This window comes from Aquila chrysaetos, chromosome 13, assembly GCF_900496995.4.
Source record: "Aquila chrysaetos chrysaetos chromosome 13, bAquChr1.4, whole genome shotgun sequence".
NCBI classification, from domain to species: domain Eukaryota; kingdom Metazoa; phylum Chordata; class Aves; order Accipitriformes; family Accipitridae; genus Aquila; species Aquila chrysaetos.
In genome coordinates, this window is record NC_044016.1 from 40434151 (window position 1) to 40457350 (window position 23200).

At 52.7% G+C, this 23200-nt stretch overlaps 1 protein-coding gene across 1 annotated transcript; it reads right to left on the reverse strand.

The window, feature by feature from the left end:
• Window positions 1-57: 57 nt before the first annotated feature.
• SNRNP200 (small nuclear ribonucleoprotein U5 subunit 200) lies at window positions 58-23034 on the reverse strand. Its single transcript, XM_030034958.2, has 45 exons — window positions 22879-23034; window positions 22075-22238; window positions 21476-21647; window positions 21004-21196; window positions 19467-19522; window positions 18753-18851; window positions 18294-18446; window positions 17714-17813; window positions 17388-17524; window positions 16415-16498; window positions 16012-16185; window positions 14400-14537; window positions 14101-14256; window positions 13566-13736; window positions 13107-13300; window positions 12379-12502; window positions 11839-11988; window positions 11543-11653; window positions 10840-10971; window positions 10273-10461; window positions 9539-9736; window positions 8883-9035; window positions 8676-8756; window positions 8275-8358; window positions 7410-7516; window positions 7060-7178; window positions 6637-6791; window positions 6285-6474; window positions 5893-6066; window positions 5112-5272; window positions 4608-4835; window positions 4078-4269; window positions 3818-3996; window positions 3473-3624; window positions 3062-3170; window positions 2755-2863; window positions 2372-2561; window positions 2065-2229; window positions 1697-1818; window positions 1419-1562; window positions 1150-1326; window positions 902-1062; window positions 725-806; window positions 539-631; window positions 58-421 (listed from the first exon to the last, which is right to left on the reverse strand). The coding sequence occupies exons 1-45, from the start codon at window positions 22921-22923 to the stop codon at window positions 278-280; spliced, it is 6411 nt and encodes a 2136-aa protein (XP_029890818.1). The 5' UTR covers window positions 22924-23034; the 3' UTR covers window positions 58-277.
• Window positions 23035-23200: the final 166 nt, after the last annotated feature.

The window sequence follows — 23200 nt, forward strand, 5'->3', positions numbered from 1 at the left end:
CGTGCCCGTTTCCTCCTCCCCTTCCCCCCCCCAGACCCAGCAAAGCAGAGGGCAAGATGGGTCTCAAGATTTATTCCAGCTGCCGCAGTTACGCTTCTGCGCGCAGCTCCTGTCTAAAAAACACTGTACAAAACATCACCACCTTAAAAAAACAAAACAGAACAAAACAGGAAAATACACAGAATCCACAAAAAGGGAGGTGACACAAAGTGCTACCGCGGCTGGGGTTTGGTGGCTGAACTACGGGGGGATCCTCACTGGGCCCTGCGGCCCCACGTTAGTCGGAGTCGCTGTCGCTTTCCGCCTCCTTCACGTCCACGCTGAACTTGTACTCCTGGTCGCAGCCCATGTAGGCGTCGCTCATGAAATACAGCGTGTAGTTGTGCGTCCCCGTAGCCGGGGCCACGAAATCCAGCTTCACCTACGCGGCGAGGAAGAGCAGGTGTTGGGGTGGCAGCAGGCAGACGGGGCACCCATCCGGCACGCTCAAACCATGTCCGTTTGGGTGCTGGCCACCCCTCTGCCCGGTCCCGCTCACCTTGGCTTTCTGCTGCAGCGTCAGCCGCTTGATGGAGATGAGGCTGTTGGATTTGGAGTCGCCGATCACCACCCACCAACCTTCCTCACGTTTCTGCCGGAGAGGTAACAGTTAATGGGCTGGGGGCAGTGGGGGACAATCCCCCCATACTTTTGCCACCCCAGTGTCACCAGGTTCGGCACGTACCTGTGGGAAAAGGGGAGCGATGACGGGCCCGGTGACCTCCTCTTCACGCTCCAGCTGCACCAGCACCACCACGGGCCCACCGCTGCGTGGAAAGAAGCGAGACCCGAGGGTCAGGGCGTCCCCCCCACTGGTGCCGGCACAGCAACGGGGGGACCGCGCCGCCCCTCCCCGCCTCACCTGCGGATGCTTTCCTTCTCCACCACCTCGTAGGAGAGCTCGATGTTGGGGTAACGGTTACAGAAGCGGGCGACGTCTGCGATCTGGGCGTCCGAGAGCTGCAGCAGGGCGTTCCGGTCCTCATCCTCCATCTCCATGATGTCGAAGACGCTCTCCACCCCCTGCAAGGAAAAAGTTTTCAGCCCTGCGCTTACCCCGGGCTCCTCAGTGGGCGAGGGCAGGACCACAGTGCTTCCCCCCGGCTTTACCTTGTCCGTGCAGCGCTTGATGTGCTCAGAGGTGAAGTGAGGCAGCTGCTTGAGGTAAGAATCCTTCGACCACATGGCCTGCGTCACCATCTGTGCCAGCTCCATGGCAGCCAGCGCGGGGCTGAGCCAGCCGTTGCTGGACAGCACGTCCACGCAGGCCTGGATCAGCCGGATCGCCTGGATGTGAGGGGACAGGGACAGGTCAGACCGCGGTGACACAACACGGTGACACAGGCAAGGCGGGCAGGTTCCCACCCGCCCCGTCGTACCTTGCTGAGGATTTCCTCGGTGTCCGACTGCAGCTCGGCGCTCAGCTGCATGCGCGACAAGTGAGCCTGCAGCAGGAGGTTGGTCTTGACGTGGGGATCGTTGAATTTGGGGTTGGTCAGCTTGTGGGGAACTTTTTGGGCCAGCTACGGGGAGAAATGATAAACCCTTCAGTGCTTCAGCCCTACAGAACCGAAAACATGGGCAGGTTCCTTCCCCCGACCCTGCAGGAACCCACGTCCGTCCCCTCCGACCCCAGATCTGATGCGCTGCTGCTCACCTGCCGCAGCAGGTTGTCCTCATGGTGCCTGATGGGGATGTTCTCGTACTCTGCAGCGTTGGAGATGATTTCAATCAGCCCTCGCACCTTTGTCTTGGCGTTGAGGGACATGCTGAAGAGCTCTGGGAAAGTCAGAGAGGTAGAGGGGTCAGGAGAAACGAGACAGCATTACGCCCCACGGTGCAAGAGACACCTTCAGGCAGACAACACGCAGCCTCGTGCTGAAGGACAGATTTTAAGCACCTGACCACGCACATGGCACCTTCTCTCCATCGCCTGTGGCACAGGGAGCGAGGCAGAGAGGGGACAGAGAGCAAGAGCGCCAGCGAGCGCTTGCATGTGGTATCTGCCCCTCGTGGAGCCCTTACCGATGGTGGTGTAGTTGATGTAGTAATAAGCGGCGATCATCCCCAGGTTCAGTGGAGCCACGTCCATCTCGTCCTCGATGCTGATGCACTTGGACTGCTCCAGGTCACTGAGGGTCTGTTCCACCAGCTCGGAGAGGTGATCCGAGAGATGCCTGTGGGACACACCTGCGGGTACAGCAGCATTGCGGTGGGGCTCAGAAACTCCCCAGGACGGAGAGAAGCTGCTCTTGTGAAAGCAGAGCCCACAGGCAGAGGATCCCCAATATCCTCCAACCCCGTATCCACCAGTGCAGACCCCTCTGCTCACCTTGCAGGTTGTAGTAGTTTGGATTCTGTGTCATCCTGCGATACAGGAACGTCCAAGTGAGGTAGTCCACTGCATCCTGCTTGTTTTCGATGGTCTTGGTGACAATCTCGGCATTGAAGTGATCGTGCATGCAGTGGTCCAAGTGCGACTCCACTGGCAGGGGCTCATAGAGGAATTTCTTGAAGAAATCCTACAGCGGGGCAGGAGTAGAGGGAAGGGGAAATAAACCCCAGCACCTCCAAAATCCGGGAGCACCTCCCAGTCAGCAGGGCTCCGAGTGAGGGTTATACATCCAGCCTGCCCAAAGCTGGGAGAAGAAATCCACTCCCCAAGCAGGAGACAGACATTCGCAGGCCAGAAACGGTGCCCTGCTCCTCACGCACCTTCTTGGATCCCTGGCACATGATGACACAACGGCCCTCGTCGTCCTGCAGCGGACGATTAGCGTGGCCCACCATCTGCAGCACATCATAGATGGGGTAATCCACGTACCTGGGACACGGAGAGAGAGTTAACGAAGCTCCAAGGAAAGCTACCACCACTCTCCCGCAATTCCCAGCTTCTGCCTGGACAGGGATGAAGCCCTTTGGGATTAGGGCCTCGTTCCTCCATGCTCAGCACAGCCTGAACTAGCAGGGTAGACATCGAGGGAAGCCATGGCCGATCTTGCCCACAGCGCAACACACTCACGCGTGGATCTTGCCGTTGTAGTACTGCGTGTCCATGATGATCACCAGGTGAGCGGCGATGTTCATACCCCAGCAGAGGCTGCGGGAGGCAACCATCACCTGAACCGCACCTGAAAGGTGCACAGGGAGAGCAGTCAGCCCGTGGGCAGAGCACGTCTCTGGGTCACAGAAATTCAGGGCGGGGAGAAAGATCTGGGGGTTCTGTGCTTGAGTAGATGGGTCTCAGCATACAGGGAGGTCCAGGAAAGATGTTGAAGTTTAAGATCGCAGCCTTTTTGGACCCGGGAGACACAGAAGTGACACGAGGCTTGGGCAAGCTGTTACCTCCAGTCCAAAGACTGTGGGCACCGCCAAGCTCCGGGGAAAACAGTTTACGGTTGGAAGTGGTGTGTTCCCATCCCACCCTGCTCACCGGAGCTGAAAAGCTGCTCCACCACTCGCCGTTCCATGGCGGTCAGCCCCTCGTGCAGGTAGCCCACCCCGTTCACGAGCGTCTCCTTCAGGGTGTTGTCGTTCAGCTTGTCCAGGTACGGTACCAGATCCTTCTCCGCACAGTGCAGGAACCTGCCCAAGAAAGGGAGTAAAGAGACCGCTGCCAGGCCCAACAAGCCTGTCCCTCCCTGATATCACAGCAGATGCTTGAGTGACACCTAACGAGACCATTTCCCATCACTAGTTCTCCCTCAGCCCAGCCAAACAGCCCAAAAACTTGCTCCTACCTCAGTCAGAGGAGGGACACAGGCCACAGCACGATTACCTTTGCCTCTGGACATCCGAAGCGCACGTGGTGAGGATGTTGATGGCCGTGAGCCGCGTCTGCTTGCGGGACGGGACGAAGACAATGACTGGCTTTTTGGGCGAGTGCTTCATGATGGCATGGTAGACAGGCTTGGCCATGGAAAGCAGGCGAGTCTGCGTGTGGCTGATGTTGAAGCCCTACAGAGGAAGAGGAGCAGGCAGTGACACTGTCTGGAGACCAGGCAGAAGGGAAAGGAGATGAGGTTGCCCAAACCCTACCTGAATGTGCAGCTCCAGGGGCACGGGGCGGACGTTGGGGTGGAAGTTGAAGGTGGAAGTGGCGCTGCAGCCCAGCCAGTGAGCCACGTCCTTGGCGTTGGACAGGGATGAGCTAAGGGCCACAATGCGGATGGGTCGCTCGATTTGGGAGGAGATGTAGCGCATGCGAGAGCAGATGACCTCCAGCACCGGCTGCAAGTGGGAGAGGGCAGGTTGTAGCAGGAACAGGAGGGGAACGCTGAGCTCTCCACACTGCGGCCGCCTCTCCTGGCTGAGCTCCAGCCACTTCAGCCCAAGCACTCTCACCCACGGAGACCCCGGGGGATACCACTCCTGAGCTTCCCCAAGGATATGGCCCTCCTATCCCAGCCCATCCTGCAGCCTGGGGAAACTCCCAGCAGGAGAAGCTGACCTCAGACCAGATATTAGGAGGGAGCAACCATCCACCCCACAGCAGCTCTACTACCAAGACCAACGCGATAACGAGCATCGCTCAAACGAGTAGCTGCCTCCTCCCCTCCCAGACGCACCCCATTTTCGCCTCCAATGAGATGCACTTCGTCCACAATGAAGAGGTTGACGTTCTGGACGTTCTTGCGCTGCTTCCAGCGTCGCGAAAGGATGTCCCATTTCTCAGGCGTGCTGATGATGATGTTCCCTTTGCCCAGCAGCTTCAGGTCGGTGCTGGTCTCCCCCGTCAGCAAGACCACCTTCTTATTGAGACGCTCCTGGAACTTTTCGTACCAGTCCAAGAAGACCTGCCAAAAATGCAATGGATGCTGTTGTTAGCCTCAAATTAGAACAAATCCTACCAAATCCCTAGAGACACACACATGCACACACCGACATCAGCAGGTCGGCAGTGGGGCGGTGTCTCTTTGCTCCCTCAGAGAGACCACAATTAATCAAAAGACTCTGGAGTCATCCTGAGGGACGTGACAGCAAAGAAGGGATGAGGAAAAGTGAAACAGGAGATGAGGAAGATAATCTAAGCTGGGGTAAGGCTCCAGTTCCCCACAGGATGCCGGGCTTACCTGCTCTGCCAGGGCCTCCATGGGGGTGATGTACACGCAGCGTCCCTCCGAGTTCTGGAGCAACATCCTCAGGATGGCAAATTCAGCACAAATGGTCTTTCCGCTTCCCGTGGGGGCACCCACAAACACATTGTCGTCACTGTTATAAACTGTGTTAAACACTGGGGACAGACAGACAACACAGAAGAGAGCAGTTTAAGGAAAATCTCCATGGATTTCTATCAAAGCTCTAGAAACAGGCAGGGAAAACACAGCCCAGACCCAGCCCACACAAGGTGGAGCTACAGGAAAGGCTGTTTAAGAGTTTTAGCCCAGGATCCACTGAGCAAAACAGGTTCTAGTCTGTCACAGTAGCTCGTAAGTGTGAATTCCCCACTCAGGCAGAAAAACATGGACAGGACAGCTTTGGTTTGCTCACAAGTCCACCCATACAAGCAACACAGATGCAGAAGTTTGGGGCCAGCCAGCTGTGTGAACCTGAGCCATGGTGTTAGCACAGACATGGCTTCCAGGAGCAAACCTGCTGCTCTCAGACAGCCCCGGACTAGCTGCTTGATGTAGTTGAGGAATATATCAAAGATACTCTGGCCCATGGAGAAAGACTTCAAGCCATCAAACCTCTAAGGCTCAAGAAGGTAGAGGGGATACACTATTTGCTACAAAAGTTCCTCAGATTATATGAATAAACCCCACAAAACCAAGGCTATGGGACTGTGAATACCAAAGGGGCCAGGACTCGGTGAGGGGCAGTTTGGAGGAGGTGAGCAGAGGCAATACCCACCCTGAGTCTGGATAGGGTTGAAGAAAGGGAACTTGTCCTGGTAGAGGCTCTCGAAGGCGCTGTTTCGCAGAGCTGACACAGGCAGCGGCTGCAGATCCAGCAGCTCAGTCGGAGGAGGGTACTTCTCAGGGAGGATCAGGTGGCGGAAGGAAACGGGCAGCTGGGTCTCACAGGCTGTCAGACACACGAAAAAACATTTTAATCTCCGAAAGCACTCCAACGGTTTCATCTCTGAGATCCCTCTGCCAACGGGATCCCCAGCCCTGCTGTTACTTGGATGTCAGAAGTCTTTCCCCCAGCACAGCACTAGGAGAGGGACCTAGGCACCCTCTGACACCCTAGGGAGAACCGCTGCTGTATAACCAAGGTGCTCCTGGAAGAACGAGACTTACAGAGCCAGCGGTCGGAGACCACTCGGATAAAGTACTGTGGGGGCAGTGGCTCAAACACGGGCACAAAGAAGGTGACAAGGTGCTCGTCCTGCGCATACTTGGCTTTCAGCAGGAAGTACTCGTGGTGCAGGATCACTTCGCTGTCCACATCCTCCACCAGGATCCAGAAAGCTTCGGATGAACCATGTACCTGAGCAAGGGCAGCTGTTACCTTTGTATCAGAGTCCAGATCCCCCCCCTTCCAGACCTCCAGGAGCTGAACACCAGCCCTCCCACAGAAATCCTGCCCCAGAAGTGCCCTCCTCCTCCCAGCATGGTATTTAGCCTGGTGCTATTTAGCTGCACAACTCACCTTTTCATCCCACTGGAAGTCAGGGGCAATGGTGAGCTCTACTTTCAGGGTGGAGCGGGTAATGGGCTGCAAGTGGACCGAGAGCTCCAGCTTTGGAAACAGATGAACGTATTTGTGGATTGTCTTGCCCATCTTGGGCATTCGGATCAGTTCCCCTGCAACAGGAAGGCACTGCCGTCAGGACAGACGGATAACAGGGTGACCAACAGCTCCCAAACTGAACAGTATTCGCTATCAGCAATCCAAGCAGCCAGAAGGTGCCAGGGCAAAGCCTCTGCCCTCCTCAGGCTGTACCAAGACCCTCAGCAGTCCTGCTCCTTCTATCAGATAGGAACAAGGCCCCCAGACTCTGGGTCAAAACACAGCAGAGGAGAACAAAGAGGCAGACACCTCTCCCTGCCACATTTGCCCGTGTCTGCGTACCTATTTCGTTATGGTTCAAGTCGTAGAGCCGTTCAAACGGGAAATTCTTCTTCTCGATTTTCTTCACCACTTCTTCAGGCAGTTTCTTGAACTGGCGCAAAGGGCACATGGACTGCCACCTGCCGAGGACACCGCAGGGTGAGACAAGCAAAGAAACAGAGACGAAGCCTTCAGAGCACCAGGCTCCCCGTGCTGCCGAAGACCAGCCCTCGGCCAGACACACGCGGCAGCTCCTTTACACCCCGACAGGCGCAAGCACGCTCCTTCCCAAATGCTGCAGACCTAGCCAGGCTATGCTGAAGGATCTCATCCAGCCTGCAATCAGAAAATACCTCCGGGATCTCACTTACATTCGTTTGTCAATCATCTTGCAGAGGTTAAGTGTCTTGTCAGTGAGCTGGGCCCAGCCACGGTTCAGGACGATCTCAAAGATGGCACGCATCAGCCGCCCAGCAGACTGGGGGAACAGAGAGCAGCTCTCAGAGCTCGGCTGCGATCATCACATTTAACTCTTCCTTCCTTTCTACCCATTTTGCTGCCCAGCCACAAGGTGATAGAATGGTTTGGGTTGGAAGGGATCTTCTAAAGATCATCTAGTCCAACACCCCTGCCATGTGCAGGGCCATCTTTCACTGGACCAGGTTGCTCTGAGCCAGATACAACCTGACTTTAAACACTTCCAGGGATGGGGCATCCACAGCTTCTCTGGGCAACCTGGCCCAGTGTCTCACCACTCTCATCGTAAAAAATTCTTCCGTATATCCAACCTAAATCTACCCTCTTTCAGTTTAAAACCATTATCCCTTGTCCCATCACTACAGATGCTGGTAAAAAGTCTTTCCCCATCTTTCTTATAAGTCCCCTTTCAGTATTGAATTATACTTAAAAGGTCCTTCATCCCAAACACCTACAGGTGGAGCAATTGCTCGATTCCCAGCCTTGGGAACTTGGCCTTTGTGGTAGAAGAATAAGGCTACACTGTAGTCCTCTAGCGCTGAATTATTTTGATTACCAATTGGAGACTCCAATGAAGATCTAATTCCCATCCCGATAGGAGTTAGACCTTCTCACCACTCACAGCTCTAGTTATTCTCAGTGATCTATGACCACAAACTACATTTCCAAGGCACAAATAGTTGTCTGAGACTGAGACATGGCTGGACTGCACACACCTAAATGGAAACAGAGAGGCCCCAGCCACGTTTCCTCACTCACCTGGGTAACGTACACCATGTCTGCCATGAGAGCAAATCCTTCCAGCTTCAGTTGGGAGATGAAGGCCTGGAGGAGCACGTTGATCTGGGGAAGCAGAACAGAGAGGCTCTCAGTGTCCTCTGCATCAGCACCTGACCCTGGTGGGCTTTGACGCATGGCAGGACAGAAGTGATCAACAGGGACTGACTGTTCTATGCCGCAGGACAGCAAGCTCAACCAGAGACAAGAAACACCTGCAGCTCTTTGAGGATCTCTGACACAGTCCAGGATGTCCCACAGAGGGAAGAGAAAAGAAATCCTCCCCAGAGGCGGAGGATTTACCACGACAGCTCTCCCACAACGATCCCTGCTCCCTGCAAGACAGGCAGAGAAGTCCCCTCGAGGGGGCAGGCAGGGCTCACCTTGGCACTGGGCTCCTCTATGCTCTCCTTCACCGGGATGGGAACTCGCTCCAGCAACTTTTGAAGCTCGAGCTTCTCCTCCTACAGAAAACCAAAGCAGGAGAGATGAGAACGGTCCCTCACAGCGCTAGCTCTGCATCTTCCCCTGCAGCATCAAGACCAATGCCTCAGGGCTGTCTCACTCGGGACGGGTGTCTGGCTCCATACCTCCCTCACGGTGATATTCCTGAACTCTGAGGACAGCGAGAAGACCCGAAACAGCTCGATTTCACTCAGGGTGGGTTTCAAGAGCTGATTGTAAGTTTGCATCGTCTCATTGGTGATGTAGTAGTGGCTGGCAATGCGGCCCAGCTCTGTCACCTGCCACAAGGACAACAGCCAGAGTGAAGCAGCAGAAAAGACACCTGACTGTTCATAGCACAGACAGAAGGTGCTGAACGGGAACTAGGTTGCAGCAGGGGAGATGTCTCCAGAGAAGCTAAGCATAAACCCTCAGGCTACAAATCAGCCAGGAAAGCTGCTTTTTACCTAGCACACAATTCCATACATCACAGCCTCCCCTTTCTCATCTTGCTGCCTCTGAAGCAATGAAAATGCAACGGGAATGTGAATTTGCTTAGGAGGCAGCAGCAAACACACAACAGTGACAGACTGAGGGTCAGATTTTACACCAGCACTCTCTGTGCCAGCAAACAGCTCCCTGGAATCACAGACATGCAGAACACCAGGTCTGAATGATGCGGCATCATTCCCTGGGATCTGTATTTAATCAGGGAGGTGCCTCTTGCACACTTTCTCTCAGCCAGAGGATGCTCCTGTCCAGCTCTGCTTGGTCACAGCACCTTTCCCAGGTCCCATCTCACCTGGAAGTTCCCCGTCTTCTTGTCGTACTTCACCAGGTTGTTCTTGTCCAACATGAGGGCTGCGGTGTGAACCAGATCCAGGCGGCGCTGGTCCAGCAGTGGATCCCCCTTCAGATCATCGTGGGATATCCCGTAGAGAGTGGGGGAGCGCAGCATTCGGATGTACAGGTAGGTATAGCCCAGCCAATTCACTGCATCCTGAGGAAACGCCAACACACCGTAAGAGCTGACGAACATGCCTCACGGCAAGCAAGGGCGACGCTCCAGCTCGGAGACCTATGCTATGCCCAGCACTGGCATAGGACACAGTAGGCTGAGCCCAGCTGAATCCAGACAGGTCAACATTAAACCAGAGCTTGGAAGCCCAGCAGTGCCTTCTCCACTACCAGAAAAAGATCTAAGGAATTAAAACCCAAAAAACCCCACCTCCACATGCAGACTTTTCCCCAGCATCCCTCCCCATGTGGAGAGCTCTGTCTGCTCTGAATTACAGAAGCATCTACCCACTCGCCTGACACACCAGCCAGCCTTACAGGAAGGTAGTTCTCATGGCTGCCCTTCTGAATCTTAAAAATTTGCTCCCTGGGCAGCAAAGGTTGCAAATTTCTTTGCTCCCGTACAACGATGGCATCTTTCCCCAACACTGATCATCCTTTGGCCCCTGCAATTCCCACGAGCTCTCTGGGTGCAACAAAGGACATGCGTACACGGGGAAAGCAAAGATTCACACTTGCCTTTGCGTTCTGGACATTGCCGAGCACAGTCTCTGCATTCAGCATGTCTGGGAGCTTCGACACCATCTGACTTTCAATGGGGAGCTGCTGGTTGAGCAGGGACAGGTAATACTGCAGCTCACCGTGGGATGTGATGAGGATCCCCTCTCCTTTGGTATCGTACTGAGGCCTCCCAGCACGCCCCAGCATCTAAGAAATGAGAAGGTGACGTCACCAAAATGTAAAAGCTTTTAGCTTGGCAATTTCTCCTTGCTGCCGTGTCCTGGGGCTTTACTGCCAGATTGCTCAATCTGCTGGTACTTCTAGCTGGCAGGAGACACGGAAATATCTCAGATGTGTCTGGGCAAGATACTGGGAGAGGAATCATTTGTCCTCTTCTCCTACTGATCTGCTTTCTCCTTTGCCCTCGCAGCAGGGCTGTTCCCAGAACAGCTGAGACAGTCTGACAGTAGAAAACAGGGAGTGACTACACTGAGAAAATACAAAAGCAGACGTTGAATGTGCCTCAGCGGGAAAGGAAAAATCCTGCCCTGGGTCCCGGCAGCATCTTTGTTACCAGAACTTCACCTGCAGGATGTCCAGAGCACCCAGCTCGGTCCAGCGCCCTTTCTCAGGGCTGTACACCTGCGTCCCCTTGATGATGACTGTGTGAGCAGGGAGGTTCACACCCCAGGCCAGTGTGGCTGTGGAGACCAGCACCTGCAGGAGCAAAACAGCAATCAAAACCAGGTAGAAGCATCTTCCTAGGGAAAAAAAAGGATCTAAAATGCTGGTCCTGACATTCGAGACACACACAAAAGGGACAAAGTCTGAGAACTGTGACTGCCTCGACAGCTCAGCAGAGGAAGCTCAGATAAACAGCAGGATCTTTGCCCATATTTCCCAGCTCACTGCATGACCCTGAGAAAATCCTCTGCCTTCCATTTATAATGCAGCCAGAAAATCGATTGGATGGGGTTTTTCCAAAATGGCAACTCTGGGGAAGATGGCCTGCTCTGGGACAGACCTCTAACTTTAAATGCTCAGCTAGGCCCAGGGGAGAAGTTCTTGCCCTCTCCGCTCCTGGCCGTGTGCTTTTAGTTTCTATTCTTTACACGAAAATCAAGACTGCCTTCATCAGGCACCAGCTTCAGTAGAGCAGGATGGGGGTTGGCTATGCTTGATCCTCTTGATTTTGCCCAAAGGGCTATTGGAAAACACGACTCAAATATTTCTTGTGAAGTACCTACCCCAAACAAATGTGCAACTCCTCCTGGGAAGTGAGGCTCACCTGAATGTGCTTGTCAGCAAACAGATCCTCCACCAGTGTCCGGTCCACTCGCGTCATCCCGGCATGGTGAATGGCAAAGCCGTAAGGAAGGAGGTCCTTCAACTCCAGGTTCTGCAGCAGAAAAACAACCAGCTCTAGGTTTTCCACCCGAGCCAAGTAACACCAGGGAGAAAAGAAGCAACAGAAGGTAGTGCATATCGCAGAGGAAAGACTGCGAAACCGCACAAAACTGGCAGCATCTTTGTAGCTGTGCTCCTGCTATCGCTGCGTCAGAACAGCCCTGGCCGGGCAGTTACCTTGCACTGCTCAGCTTCGGTCCTCAGGACCTCGGTGGAGGCTGAGCCCTCCCGCAAGAAGAGGCCCAGGGTATCTTTCTCCAGGCACATGTCCCTGATGGCCCGGGCAGTCTTCCCGGTCTCCTTCCTGGAGTGCACGAACACCAGCACCTGTTAAACAAGCAGACGGTACCATCGCTGAGAGACAAATCACCATGGTTGCAGCTAGCAAAGATGCTTGACCCAACCTGCTCCTGGTGTTCAGGGTGGGAAGAGATCTAGAATTAGTCCAGATGCCCTGTGAACCATGCACAGAGCTCCTGATTTAATAGGGTAGCATCACAAAACCTCCCTCATCCTAAAAGGACAGGTCATATGTTAATCGGACAGCTGGCACTGAAAGAAAACCTGTGTTCCTTCCTCTCTTGGCACCGACCACCCAAACCTACCCTCTTCTCCACTGCAGTGTTTCTGCAGCAACAGCAGCTCGAAAGAGTCTCACCAGCAACAGACAAGCACGCGGATTAAGTGTGTCAGGAACAATAAAATAAAGTATCAAACCTGGTTCTTTCCAGCATGCTCCATAATCTTCTCATAAACAATCTCATTCATTATCTGGAAGCGTTTGATTGCTTTCTTTTCTGTAATACCCACATAGGTCTGCTCTAGGGGCACTGGTCGGAAGCTATAAGGAAAAAAAAACCCAAGTCCATAAAAAAGCAGAAGAATGGAGAAACCCTGCTACAAAGGTCCTGTCAAAAGGCATCCTGTATTTACTGCTACCAAGTTCAATACACCTCCTTTGTGCCTCAATTTAGTCAGAGATTTGATGGCTCCAGTTCTGACCAGTTAGATTAAACAGTAGGGGACGGTAACATGTATTCCTGTTTCCTGGAATCCATTTGCTACGCACACACTCAGGGAGCAAAAATGGTGTTTCAGGAACTGCCATAATCCTATTTTAGGCTTCCTTCAAACAGCTTCCGCAGCACACAGGTACAGCAGAGTTTATCTGCCTTCTCTAAAGCATCTTCTTGCAAGTATGACATTGCAGGAAGCCTAGCACACATTCTGAGGCTGTATTTAACTGCTTCAGTCCTGAACCTGCATTTACCAGCACATCTAAGAGCAAACAAATGCTTGTTGAAAGTAGGCTGAAGGCCCGGTGAGACTCTGGCTCCATCTGACAGATAAACACTTAACTGCCTCCACAGGAAGCAGGTCTTTCCCAGCTCTCAACAGCTACCCACCATCTGACCGTAAAGATCTCTCCCGGCTTTCCATGGTACCTGTTATCAAAATAGAACAAGCCTTTGGCCGGGTCCACTCTCAGGAACGTAGCCACGTCCTCGTAGTTGGGGAGGGTGGCACTCAAGCCAACGAGCCTCACGTCCTCCTGAGTCATCTCAATGTTGCGGATGGCTCTGGCTACCAAAGACTCCAGGACAGGACCTCGGTCATCATGCAGTAGGTGTATCTCATCCTAAAGAGAGGAAACAGGAACAGAGTTATTCCCACTCCAAACCGGCTCTATTTACCCGGTTTTGTTTTGGTTTCTTAGCAGACCCGCTTGTGTGGACTGAAGCACACTCATCCCACAGCTCAAACGCCCAGTCTCTCCAAAACCAAGCACCAGAGACATCTTCAACCGCTAATGCACGTTCAGGAACCGCAACACCGAAAGACCCAGTGCCCATCATTGCCCCCCTCCTCCACACCAGGGCTTTGCGGGCACCGGTGGTGCTCACCAGGATGACCAGCCGCACCAGCTGGGTATAGGTGCGTTCTCCTCCCTTGCGGGTGATGATGTCCCACTTCTCCGGGGTACAGACGATGATCTGGGTAGCGCTGATTTCCTCCTTGCACAGCTGGTGATCCCCCGTCAACTCAGCCACGTTGATGCCGTAAGTCGCCAGGCGCTAGGAGGAAGCCCACAGGCAGTTAAGATGGATAAAGGCACATTCCCCGGGGCAGCATTAGAGCAGCAAAGCCCTGAGATGCTCGCAGACAGTTTCATACTTGTCCCACTACAGCGCTGGAAGAAATGCACAGATTTCACACCCCACACTGACATCCAAAGCCCGTATCGATACACACTCAGAGCCTAATGAATGCAGACTACACAAACAGAGATTAAAGGCACAACCCAAACTCATCGTCTCCCGACAAGCTTCTGCCAGAGCTTATATCTTTCTGTAAGCGTAATATAAGGAAGCCACCGCAATAAAGCTCGTCCTCCCCAACCTACAGTTCAAGCAGGGGCAGGACCAAACCTCTCCTTACCTTCCCAAAGCTGCCCACCATCTCCTGCACCAAGGACCTCATGGGCGCGATGTAGATAATCTTGAAATCATCCACGTTGATGGTTCCGTCGATATTAATGTGTTTCCCTATTTCTCGCAACATGCACATGAGGGCCACGTTTGTCTTCCCAGCACCCTAGAATGCAAGCAGAACCAGTCCCATCAAATTTGTGTCCTCTCCAGGGTAAAAGTTCAGCCACAGCAGCCAGCCTTTTCCACCCAAGCAGGTCATCCTTCTGGATTCCCCATCACAGAGGACCCGAACAACAGCATCCTTACCGTGGGAGCACACAGCAGCAAGTTCTCATCTGACTCCAGTGCAGCGCGGTACAGTTTGCTCTGAATACGGTTCAGTGTTTTAAATCCCTCGAATCCAGCCTGGGCGTATTTGGGCAACTTTTCCACAGAAACCAATTGCTGAAAAGTGAAAAAATCAAGCTCAATGCCTTTGTTTCAGTACCTCACAGGCTGCAGGGCATATGTGAGACCTCAGAGACACCCTGAGGAGTAGCAGGGTCATGTTGTCTCCAGATGGCCAGAAGAGAAGCCCCATGCCCAGGAATTGTGCAGCAGGTTAGGAAGAGATCAAAGGAGGCTCACTAGCTGGCCCACGCGCTCCAAGGAGTACAAGTTATAGCTGGCTACACCATCAGAAAAGCAAATCCCCGCTATGTTCTCATGATGGGACAGATCAGACCACATTTCCCTGCCAGCGCTGATCAAAAGAGGCAATTTATCACAAGGCATGTGATGAATCACTCAGATCTTTGGCCCACACTGCACATCACAGCAAGGAGGGAGCAAAAGCAGAGCCAGGGGCTCAGGAAAGCAGCTAAACGGGGCATGGGAGCCCTGAGACAGAAACCACCAACACTCAAGAAGTGAGAAACTAGAATTCAGGAACTCTCTTCAGACATGTGAAACCTCTTAGCTTAAAATAACGGTTCTTCAAGAAATCTGACAGGGCGTCACAGCCGCATCAAAGCCTCCTGAGTCCCAGGAAGTATATAAGTCACGATATAAGCAACGACTCACAGAATGGCAGAATAGTTTTGGTTGGAGAAAACCTTTAAAGGTCATCTAGTCCAACCCCTGCCATGAGCAGGGACATCTTCAACCAGATCAGGTTGCTCAGAGCCCCGTCCAGCCTGACCTGGAATGTTCCTGGGGATGGGGCAGCTACCACCTCTCTGGGCAACCTGTGCCACTGCTTCACCACCCTCACCGTAAGAAATTTCTTTCTTATATCGAGTCTGAATCTGCCCTCTTTTAGTTTAAAACCATTACCCCTTGCCCTATCACAACAGGCCCTGCTAAAAAGTCTGTCCCCATCTTTCTTATAAGACCCCTTTAAGTACTGGAAAGCCGCAATAGGGTCTCCCCGGAGCCGGTATTGATACTGGGAGTTGCTCTGCCCCAGGTGCAGGACCTTGCACTTGGCCTTGCTGAACATCCTGAGGTTCACATGGGCCCACTCCTTGAGCTTGTCCAGGTCCCTCGGGATGGCACCCCTTCTCTCTAGCAAATCAACCGCCCCACTCAGCTTGGTGTCATCTCCAAAATTCCTGAGGGTGCGCTCGATCCCAGTATGTCATGGATGAAGATATTAAACAGTACTGGCCCCAGTATGGACCCCCGAGGAACACCACCCCTCACCGATCTCCATCCAGACATTGAGCCATCAACCACTACTCTGTGGATGCGACCATCCAGCCAATTCCTCATCCACTGAACAGTCCATCCATCACATCCATCTCTCTCCAATTTAGAGAGAAGGATGTCGGGGGGGACCCTGTCAAAGGCCTAACAGAAGTCCAGATAGATGACATCAGTCATCTCATCACTCAACACACCTAATGCTAAATAAGGAGGAACAAAGCAGGTCACCTACCTCTTCGGAGCCAAAAGGCTTCGGCTTCAGGGCAGGCACGTGCACCTCCTCGTAGCCCTTGCGCTGTCTGCGGAAGGAGCCATCGGGGAGCTGGCATCGCTTGTTGGCCATGAAGTGACTACCTTGGGCAAACACCAGATCCTCCAAGTCCAGCACCTGCCGAGGAGCCAGTGCCTGGGAACACCAACAGGAAAGGGGCAAGGATTAGAGAACAACCCTCTCCTGCCATTTTCACTCTGGGACGAAAAGAAAAGCAACTGCATCCAACAGGCAAGTGCCTCTTTAGCACATTAGCGGCTTATTTGTGGTGTCTTCCTGTCCATGCCGCTTCAAGCGCTCTTTTTGCACTTACTGGGGATGCTTGTCAGAAGGGCTAGGAATAGATGACTTCAAAGAGTTTTACCTCTCCTCCTTGGTCCAGATCCATGGTCTCCAAGTCAGTATCCATCCGGGACTGACGAACACGTTCCCGGCGAGAGCGTTCCTCCTGTGGGAATAGATGAGAATTCAGCCCCAGGGAAAAGTTGCCGAGCCTCCTCTGTGGACTGCCAGGCTCTCCTGTCACGCATGGCTTAGCACCCTGCGAGTCTGTGCAACCAGAGCACCAGGAGCCGTGATTTCTTTCGAGCGCAGGCATTCATGTAACCAGAGACAATTTTTGGCAGTAGAAACCACTGCCCCCAAGGCCAGGACATAAACCTGCCTTCCAGGAGAGCAGATGAAAGGAAGCAGGGAGTGAAGACACATGAACCTGCAGTGCCTCAGCAAAAGTCCAGCCAGCTGCATGCCAGCAGCGCTCCTCAAACACAGAGACGCCAAACTGGCCCCTCACATCAACATAATCAGGGTTTTTTTCTAGCAACAAAGCAGGAATATGGCATTAATTCCCCAAAAAACAACCCCCAAATCAGTCATGGAACTGCTATCATCCAAAGGCCAAGCAGAGCTAATCCTGCATGCCAATAAACCTGTTGAGTGTCACATTCCAATCCCAGGTAATGAGGAGCTAATCAGAGGTGACCAGGGTGTTTTATTGTGGTGAGCCTCACATCAAGGAGGCCCGGAGGTGAAATGGTGCTGTTACAAGATAGTTAACACCAGTATTAAAATGCTAAACTTGCAAATATTGACATTTTCCTGGAAAAGCGGACATCTGAGCGACTCAAAAATAAGAAGTGGTAAATATATTGTCCTCTCAGCTGAGTATCAGCCGTCACGTAAGCAACATTTCCTATGGTTTCAAGATCCCAGCTGAGTCAGCAGACTCCTCTCTCACGAACAGCAAACAAAACATACAGCCCAATGATGACCACAGACGGCAGCAAGGTTCCCACAATTTCTCCTCTCGTCCTGCCCAAGGTTCCCTCTATCCTTACCCGGATAAGATCCTCCTTCTCTGTCTCATGCAGCTGATACAAGAACTTCGACAGCTCAGGATCTGCTTCCATCTTCCCCATTATCCTTTCTTTTTCAGCTTCACTTTGTGCACTGGCCAGCAAAGTGCAGTACAGGACTAATGAAAGAAAAATTAAAGGATACCAGGTGGGCCTAAGGGTTGAACCAAAAGAAGGGAGCAAAGAACAAGGGCCCAAGCTTCACAAAGCAACACCGATGGCAGTTAAAAAGCCTCGGGTTGTGCTAGAATCACGTCAGAACAGCAAGGAAACAACAAAGTAGGATGGTTAAAGCGAATGCCACTCACTCATCATCCGGTGCTGTCGCAGGACTTTAATGAAGTCAAAGGTGTTAAAGCCCAGGAGCAGAACAAGCTGGTTCTCACATTCCCGGTCATCGCTTGCAGTCTGGAAGAAGAAAGAAGGAATGACCGGTTACCTCTGCGTCCCACAGAACAAGAATCCCTGCTTCGCACTGAACTCAAGTGGAGCTAAACAGCAGCTACGTCCAAGACTAGGTACCCGATTCAGACTGCAGATAAAAATGCCATCCTCTCTGACTCCCCTTCTTCCCCAGCAAGTCGCGATGCCCAGAGCACATAAGCATCAGCACCAAAATTAGCAGGGAAACAGACCCGACTTACAATGATCTCCCATCAAATGCTGACAAAAACCCAACCATCTTCCCCTTAGAAGAAGGTTTCTGTGAATTAAGACTAAGCTCAGCCTAGTCCAGCACTTATCTATCTTCCTGGCAAACATGCCACATCCACAATTGCATTTCATTTGAAGAAGCATAGGTAATGAGTTGTTGGGGCAAATTCCTGTTTTCCAGACTGAGAGGTATGCTGAGACTGCTGCAATCCTGCAGATCAGGTGGCCACTGACCTTCAGGATCTCCAGCACTTCATCTGCCTTCTTTTGGGAAACAATGGCATCATCGTAGAAGCGGCTCAGCTGCCGCTGGAGCCAAAAGGCATCGATGTCTCGAGGATGCAGATCCTTCTTCTTCGAACTCATCAGCTCACCCGAAGCCACAAGCTGAAGAAAATCCCACAAAAACGTTATTTTCCTGTGAGAGGAAAGCAGGCACACAACCTTTGTGTTGTGGAGCAAGCATTTGGGGCCTCTCTCTACCCTGGCAGAGGAGCTGAGAACCAGCAGATGCAACTGTGCAGCTGCCAGACCTGTTAATTTTATTAACGTTCATTTTGGCCTCCATCAGACAACAGCTTCAAGGCTCCTCTCCACCCACAAACAACCTTAACTCCATCCATAGACCAACAGGATCCCTGAACCTCCTCCAGACGACCCCAAACCACGTTTCACGTGTTCCTCGTGACTCACGTTGGCCGAGAGGGTGCAACGGACAACGGCTTCATCTCCCTCCATGTCATCATCGGACGCCTCATCACGCACTTCGCCGTAAATGTCCTCATCACCTTCCTGTTGAAAGGAGAGTTCCAGTAAACGGCTTTTGCAAACATCAAAAGAGAAGCTTTTCCTCGACAGAAATTATTAATCTGGCAACTCATTCCTGAGGGGAAGCAGCCTGCCTTGTGCTTTTAACAGGAACATCATGCTGTTGTTCAGGTGAAGGACCATGTGATAAGATTATTTCTACTCTCTACAGAGAGGTCTTGCCAGCGACTCCTCCAACAATCTCGTATTTGTCTCTCTTATCATTCTCTCAGCCTCTTCCAAAAAACAATCTCAGGGAGTGTTTCTATGAAACACTTCCAACCAGCGCATTTGAATTTCTCTCTTCCTCCCGATCTGTCAAGTTTCCCCACGAGATCTAAATATCACCATCTGTTTTCCATCATACTGACTCATGATAAGCCTTGGATTAGCAGGATAATCAACAAATCCTCCCCAAGCCAGGAAGCGACATCTAAAATAATCCGGCTTCTCCTTCCTGGCAGAGACATCCCAGCCCAAGCTAATGCCCACTTCCCAACACGACTGAGTAAAACGGGACAAACGCGGTCCCTGCGATGCGGCTTGGAGCGAGGGGACAGCACAGAGACTCCACTGACACCCTGCAGCCTCATCTCGTACCTCCTCATCAGACTCGAACTGCACGTTCACCCCGTATGTCTCATCAATATTGTCATCTGCAAGGGAGAGCGGAGTTAGTTCATCTGAAAATCTGGGCACCACATGCAAGGTTCACAGATCCACACACCCGCCCACACCTCTGCTCATCCAAAAGATGAAAAGAACGTGGTTTGGGGGCTTGAAAACTGTCCAAACATTTTTCTGGCTTCTCTGTGTGCACGCTACCTACCCCAGAGTAAGGCTGGGTTTGGCACCACGTGGTGATGCATTTCTTCCCCCTCTCTGGGCTGATCTACGAACTCGGGAAGTCTCGCTAGGCCTTAGCATAAGTGTAACGAGCCAGGCGGTTAAGCGTCCTTGACCATACCAGGAAGTCTTGCATGGCTAAGACAGGGAGCTGCACTGACTGTCCCAAGGACTCCTGTCACCTAGCAGAGGTTGGGGACGGGAGTAAGAATAATTAGTCATTTCCTGACAACCTTGGGACATATCTCTGTCCTCTCCTGACAGCCCTGGAGCCTTCCTTATCTGAACTGTAACTCACGTGAAATGGTACCAGTGCTACTGGAAACCCAGTAATTTCCTGATGACTAAAGCCAATCATCTCCCGAATCTATAAGCAGCGGCACTAAGTGAGACCTTTTGGGCTCTCCTGGACCGCAGCAGGCTGTGACCAGCAGCTCCCTCTGAGCGGGACGCCTCTGGGAGCTCACAAACTTTCCGGTTTGTGAAAATCGGAGGTCTGTCGCCAAAAGTCGACACGACCTGGGCTGATTCTCTCCGCTCCTTGAGGCCCAACCCGTCGCGCGTTCAGAAAGACGCCAAAGCATTTAACATGAATATTTTCACTCAACTCAAGGGGAAATTTTTAACAGGTACACCTCTTTTACTTGCACATATGTATATCTCTTTGTGTCTTTGTGCATGTGTGGGCACTGACCGGAATATTCTATAGCAAGTATATTCAAATCTTGCTTTTCAGATCTATACATAAGTTACTGCTGTGAACTTTATTCAACTGTGAATGAATCTCAGGCTGCTATTATGCTCATAATCCCTTTAAATATAAACCATTGACCAAGTCTGGAACTAGGAATCGATCCAGCCGCACCTAGACTCTGACAGGAGTTCAGAAAGCAAGGGGGTCTTCTCTGAACCTCATGACTCAACAGGAGGGTCTCCCTTACCCTTTTTACATTCCCGATCTTTGTACCAATCATGATAAATCAATTCTAACCCCATTTTCCTTTGTATGTTTCTCTCTTAACCTTTTGCATTGTCAGTTTCATAGTTTTAGTTTGATTCTAACTTAATTTTCTTTTTTATGTTTCATCCATGTATTAAGTGTGTGAACCTTCCCATCAAATTCTGCGAAGTCGCGCTTTTATATACATTCCTGTTAAATCATTTTTGTTAATACTCTTGACAGCGATTCTTTAAGCTGTTCAAACCACTCCATTTTGTGACATACCAGTAACCCGCCTTTCTGCCAGCCCCGTCCCTGAAGCTGCAGCCCACGACAACGCCTTTCCCATACCCATGTTCTGGATTTCCTTGTCTCCACCGTAATCCGTGATCTTCTTCCCCAGGTTCACCAGCACATGGTAGCGTGTATCATCGGTCTGTCCCAGCAGCAGGTCGATCTCCTTCCGCCTCTCCTTATCGCGCAGCTTCTCGTTCTTCAGTACCGCCAGAACCTCGTCGGCGGCTCCGCAGAGGATGTCACGTGGCTGCGAAAGGAATAACGCATCACATGGAGCAGAAATTTGCTAGGTGAAGGGTACGGGGTTGGTCCCTCCTATTTCTGTACCCTTGTATAGGCACTGAAAGGCCAACCCCAAAACAAAGGCGTCATCGCAACATCCCCAAGCCCACAAGCCAGCACCAGCAGAGCAAATCCATCCCATGGGATTACCGGGAAGGATTAAAACATCCAAGGGCCGGATCTTACAGGCTTTGAATCCTTTGCTGGAGCAGGGACACCCGTCTTGAGGCCTCCCCGTCCTCACCTGGTCCCCAAGAGCTGCCTGAATAAAGCTCAGCAACACCTCGTAGGTCTCGCGGGTCTCCTTGGTCTTGGGTTTGTATATGATGCCCACCATCTCGTCGATGCCTTCGGAGAGCAGGGTGTAGCCCTTCATCTTGTTGATGTCGTGCCTGTCCTCGTCACGCTTCCTTCTCCTGGAAAGAGGGGCAGGGAGGAGAGCGCCTGGGTCAGCCCCGCGGCGGAGCCCTGCTCCTGCTATTTGAAGTATGGCTAGTCTCTTTTATTTGAAAAACAAAGGAGAAAAGTAGATGTATTTTAATTTTTCACTTCAATTTTAGTTTCTTGACACGGAACAAGCGTCTTCAAATGAAGAAAATAATGTCTCTGCATCTTCCAGGTTGGCGGTTTCGGTCTGCAGCCCTATGCTCACACCACCAAAACATTTTCCTCTAGAAAACATCCCCAACACCATTGAATTCTACCCCGTTTGTACACCTCAACCAAATCAAGGCTGCATTATTCAAAGACGGGAATGAAAAATTAACTGCCCTGAGTATTTTTCATGGAAATACAGTTCTCGGTCAGGGCTCTGCAGCCCCTCGGCTCTGAGCTTGCACTCACTTTGCTCGTCTCTCCTCCTGCATCTGGGGTTTGGTTCTCTGGGCCTTGTCCCCCATGCGGGTCCCCTCCAGTTTGCCCACCAAGGACAGGACCTCTCCCGTCGGCTCATCCCGCCGGGTCCGGTCGATCAGCGAGCGGTCGGCTTGGAGGACGAGGTTGGAATTCTGGGAGAAAACAAGAACAGGAGCTGATGGGGGCCAGGAAGGAGCTAACGTGCATCTCGCTGTCAGTCCATGCCGTGAGTCCCCTCTGCATCAGGGGCCAGTCCCATCCAGGACTCACGGCAGGTCTGGTAACCGCCACCCACGCACCGTTTCTTGTAACACAACACTCTCCGCGTTGCTCAAGGCACAAATAATTTGGGTTTAATTAACCGGGGTGTTATTTAACCCCGCCACACCACCACCACCACCACCACCAGGCGTGGGTTTAGACTATAAGCTGGGACTGAGCCACTTGGCCCCATCGGGGCCCATCACTCCTTGCCCGGGTGCTCTGTTACTCCTCGGTGCCCGGAAAATTCCGCTTTAAGGAGGAAAAGGTCCGGAAAAAAAAACTTAAAAGGGGGGTTTAGTCCCCAGAGAAGCCCCCCCCCCCCCCCGGTCCCGGTAAAGGACCGTTACACCGAGCTCTCCTCAGGCAAACCGCTCTCACGGGAAGAGCCGGGGCCGCCACGGACCCGGGGGTGGGTATAATGGCACCTCCTGGGTTAACGGCACCGGGGAAGGGGAGAGCACCGGAGAAATCCCGGTACCGGGCCGCTGAGGCGAAGGAGGCCCAAGGGCCTTCGGGGGCCACACTCACCGCCTTGTACTCGTACTGCAGGCTCCGAGCGGTCACGTCCGCCATGGCACCGCCGGGCTGGAGGCCGCACCGCCGCCGTGCACCGGATCAGGCCGCGGAACGGAACTTCCGGGGCAAGCGGAAGCGGGTCCCGGTCCCTGCCGCGAGGGCGCGACCCGGAAGCGCTTCCTCTCGGTGGGGTGCCCCTCCCACCATGCCCCGCCGGAGAGGCGGTGACGCTGCGCCGGCCTCCCATTCTGATTGGCTGACGGTGCCTCGCTTGGCTGCTCCCCGCCCCCTCGCCAAGAACTGGCCGTGATTGGTTCAGCCGCCCGGCTCCTCC

What these genes read in the sequence shown, in the direction of transcription:
- SNRNP200 (XM_030034958.2), bottom strand. Translation starts at nt 22,923, where the DNA reads ATGGCGGACGTGACCGCTCGGAGCCTGCAGTACGAGTACAAGGCG. An exon ending in TGGTGGGCAGCTTTGGGAAG is followed by an intron (nt 13,737 to 14,100) that starts GTAAGGAGAGGT and finishes GCTTCCTCCTAG; the next exon opens with CGCCTGGCGACTTACGGCAT. An exon ending in TGTGCCAGGGATCCAAGAAG is followed by an intron (nt 2,562 to 2,754) that starts GTGCGTGAGGAG and finishes GCCCCGCTGTAG; the next exon opens with GATTTCTTCAAGAAATTCCT.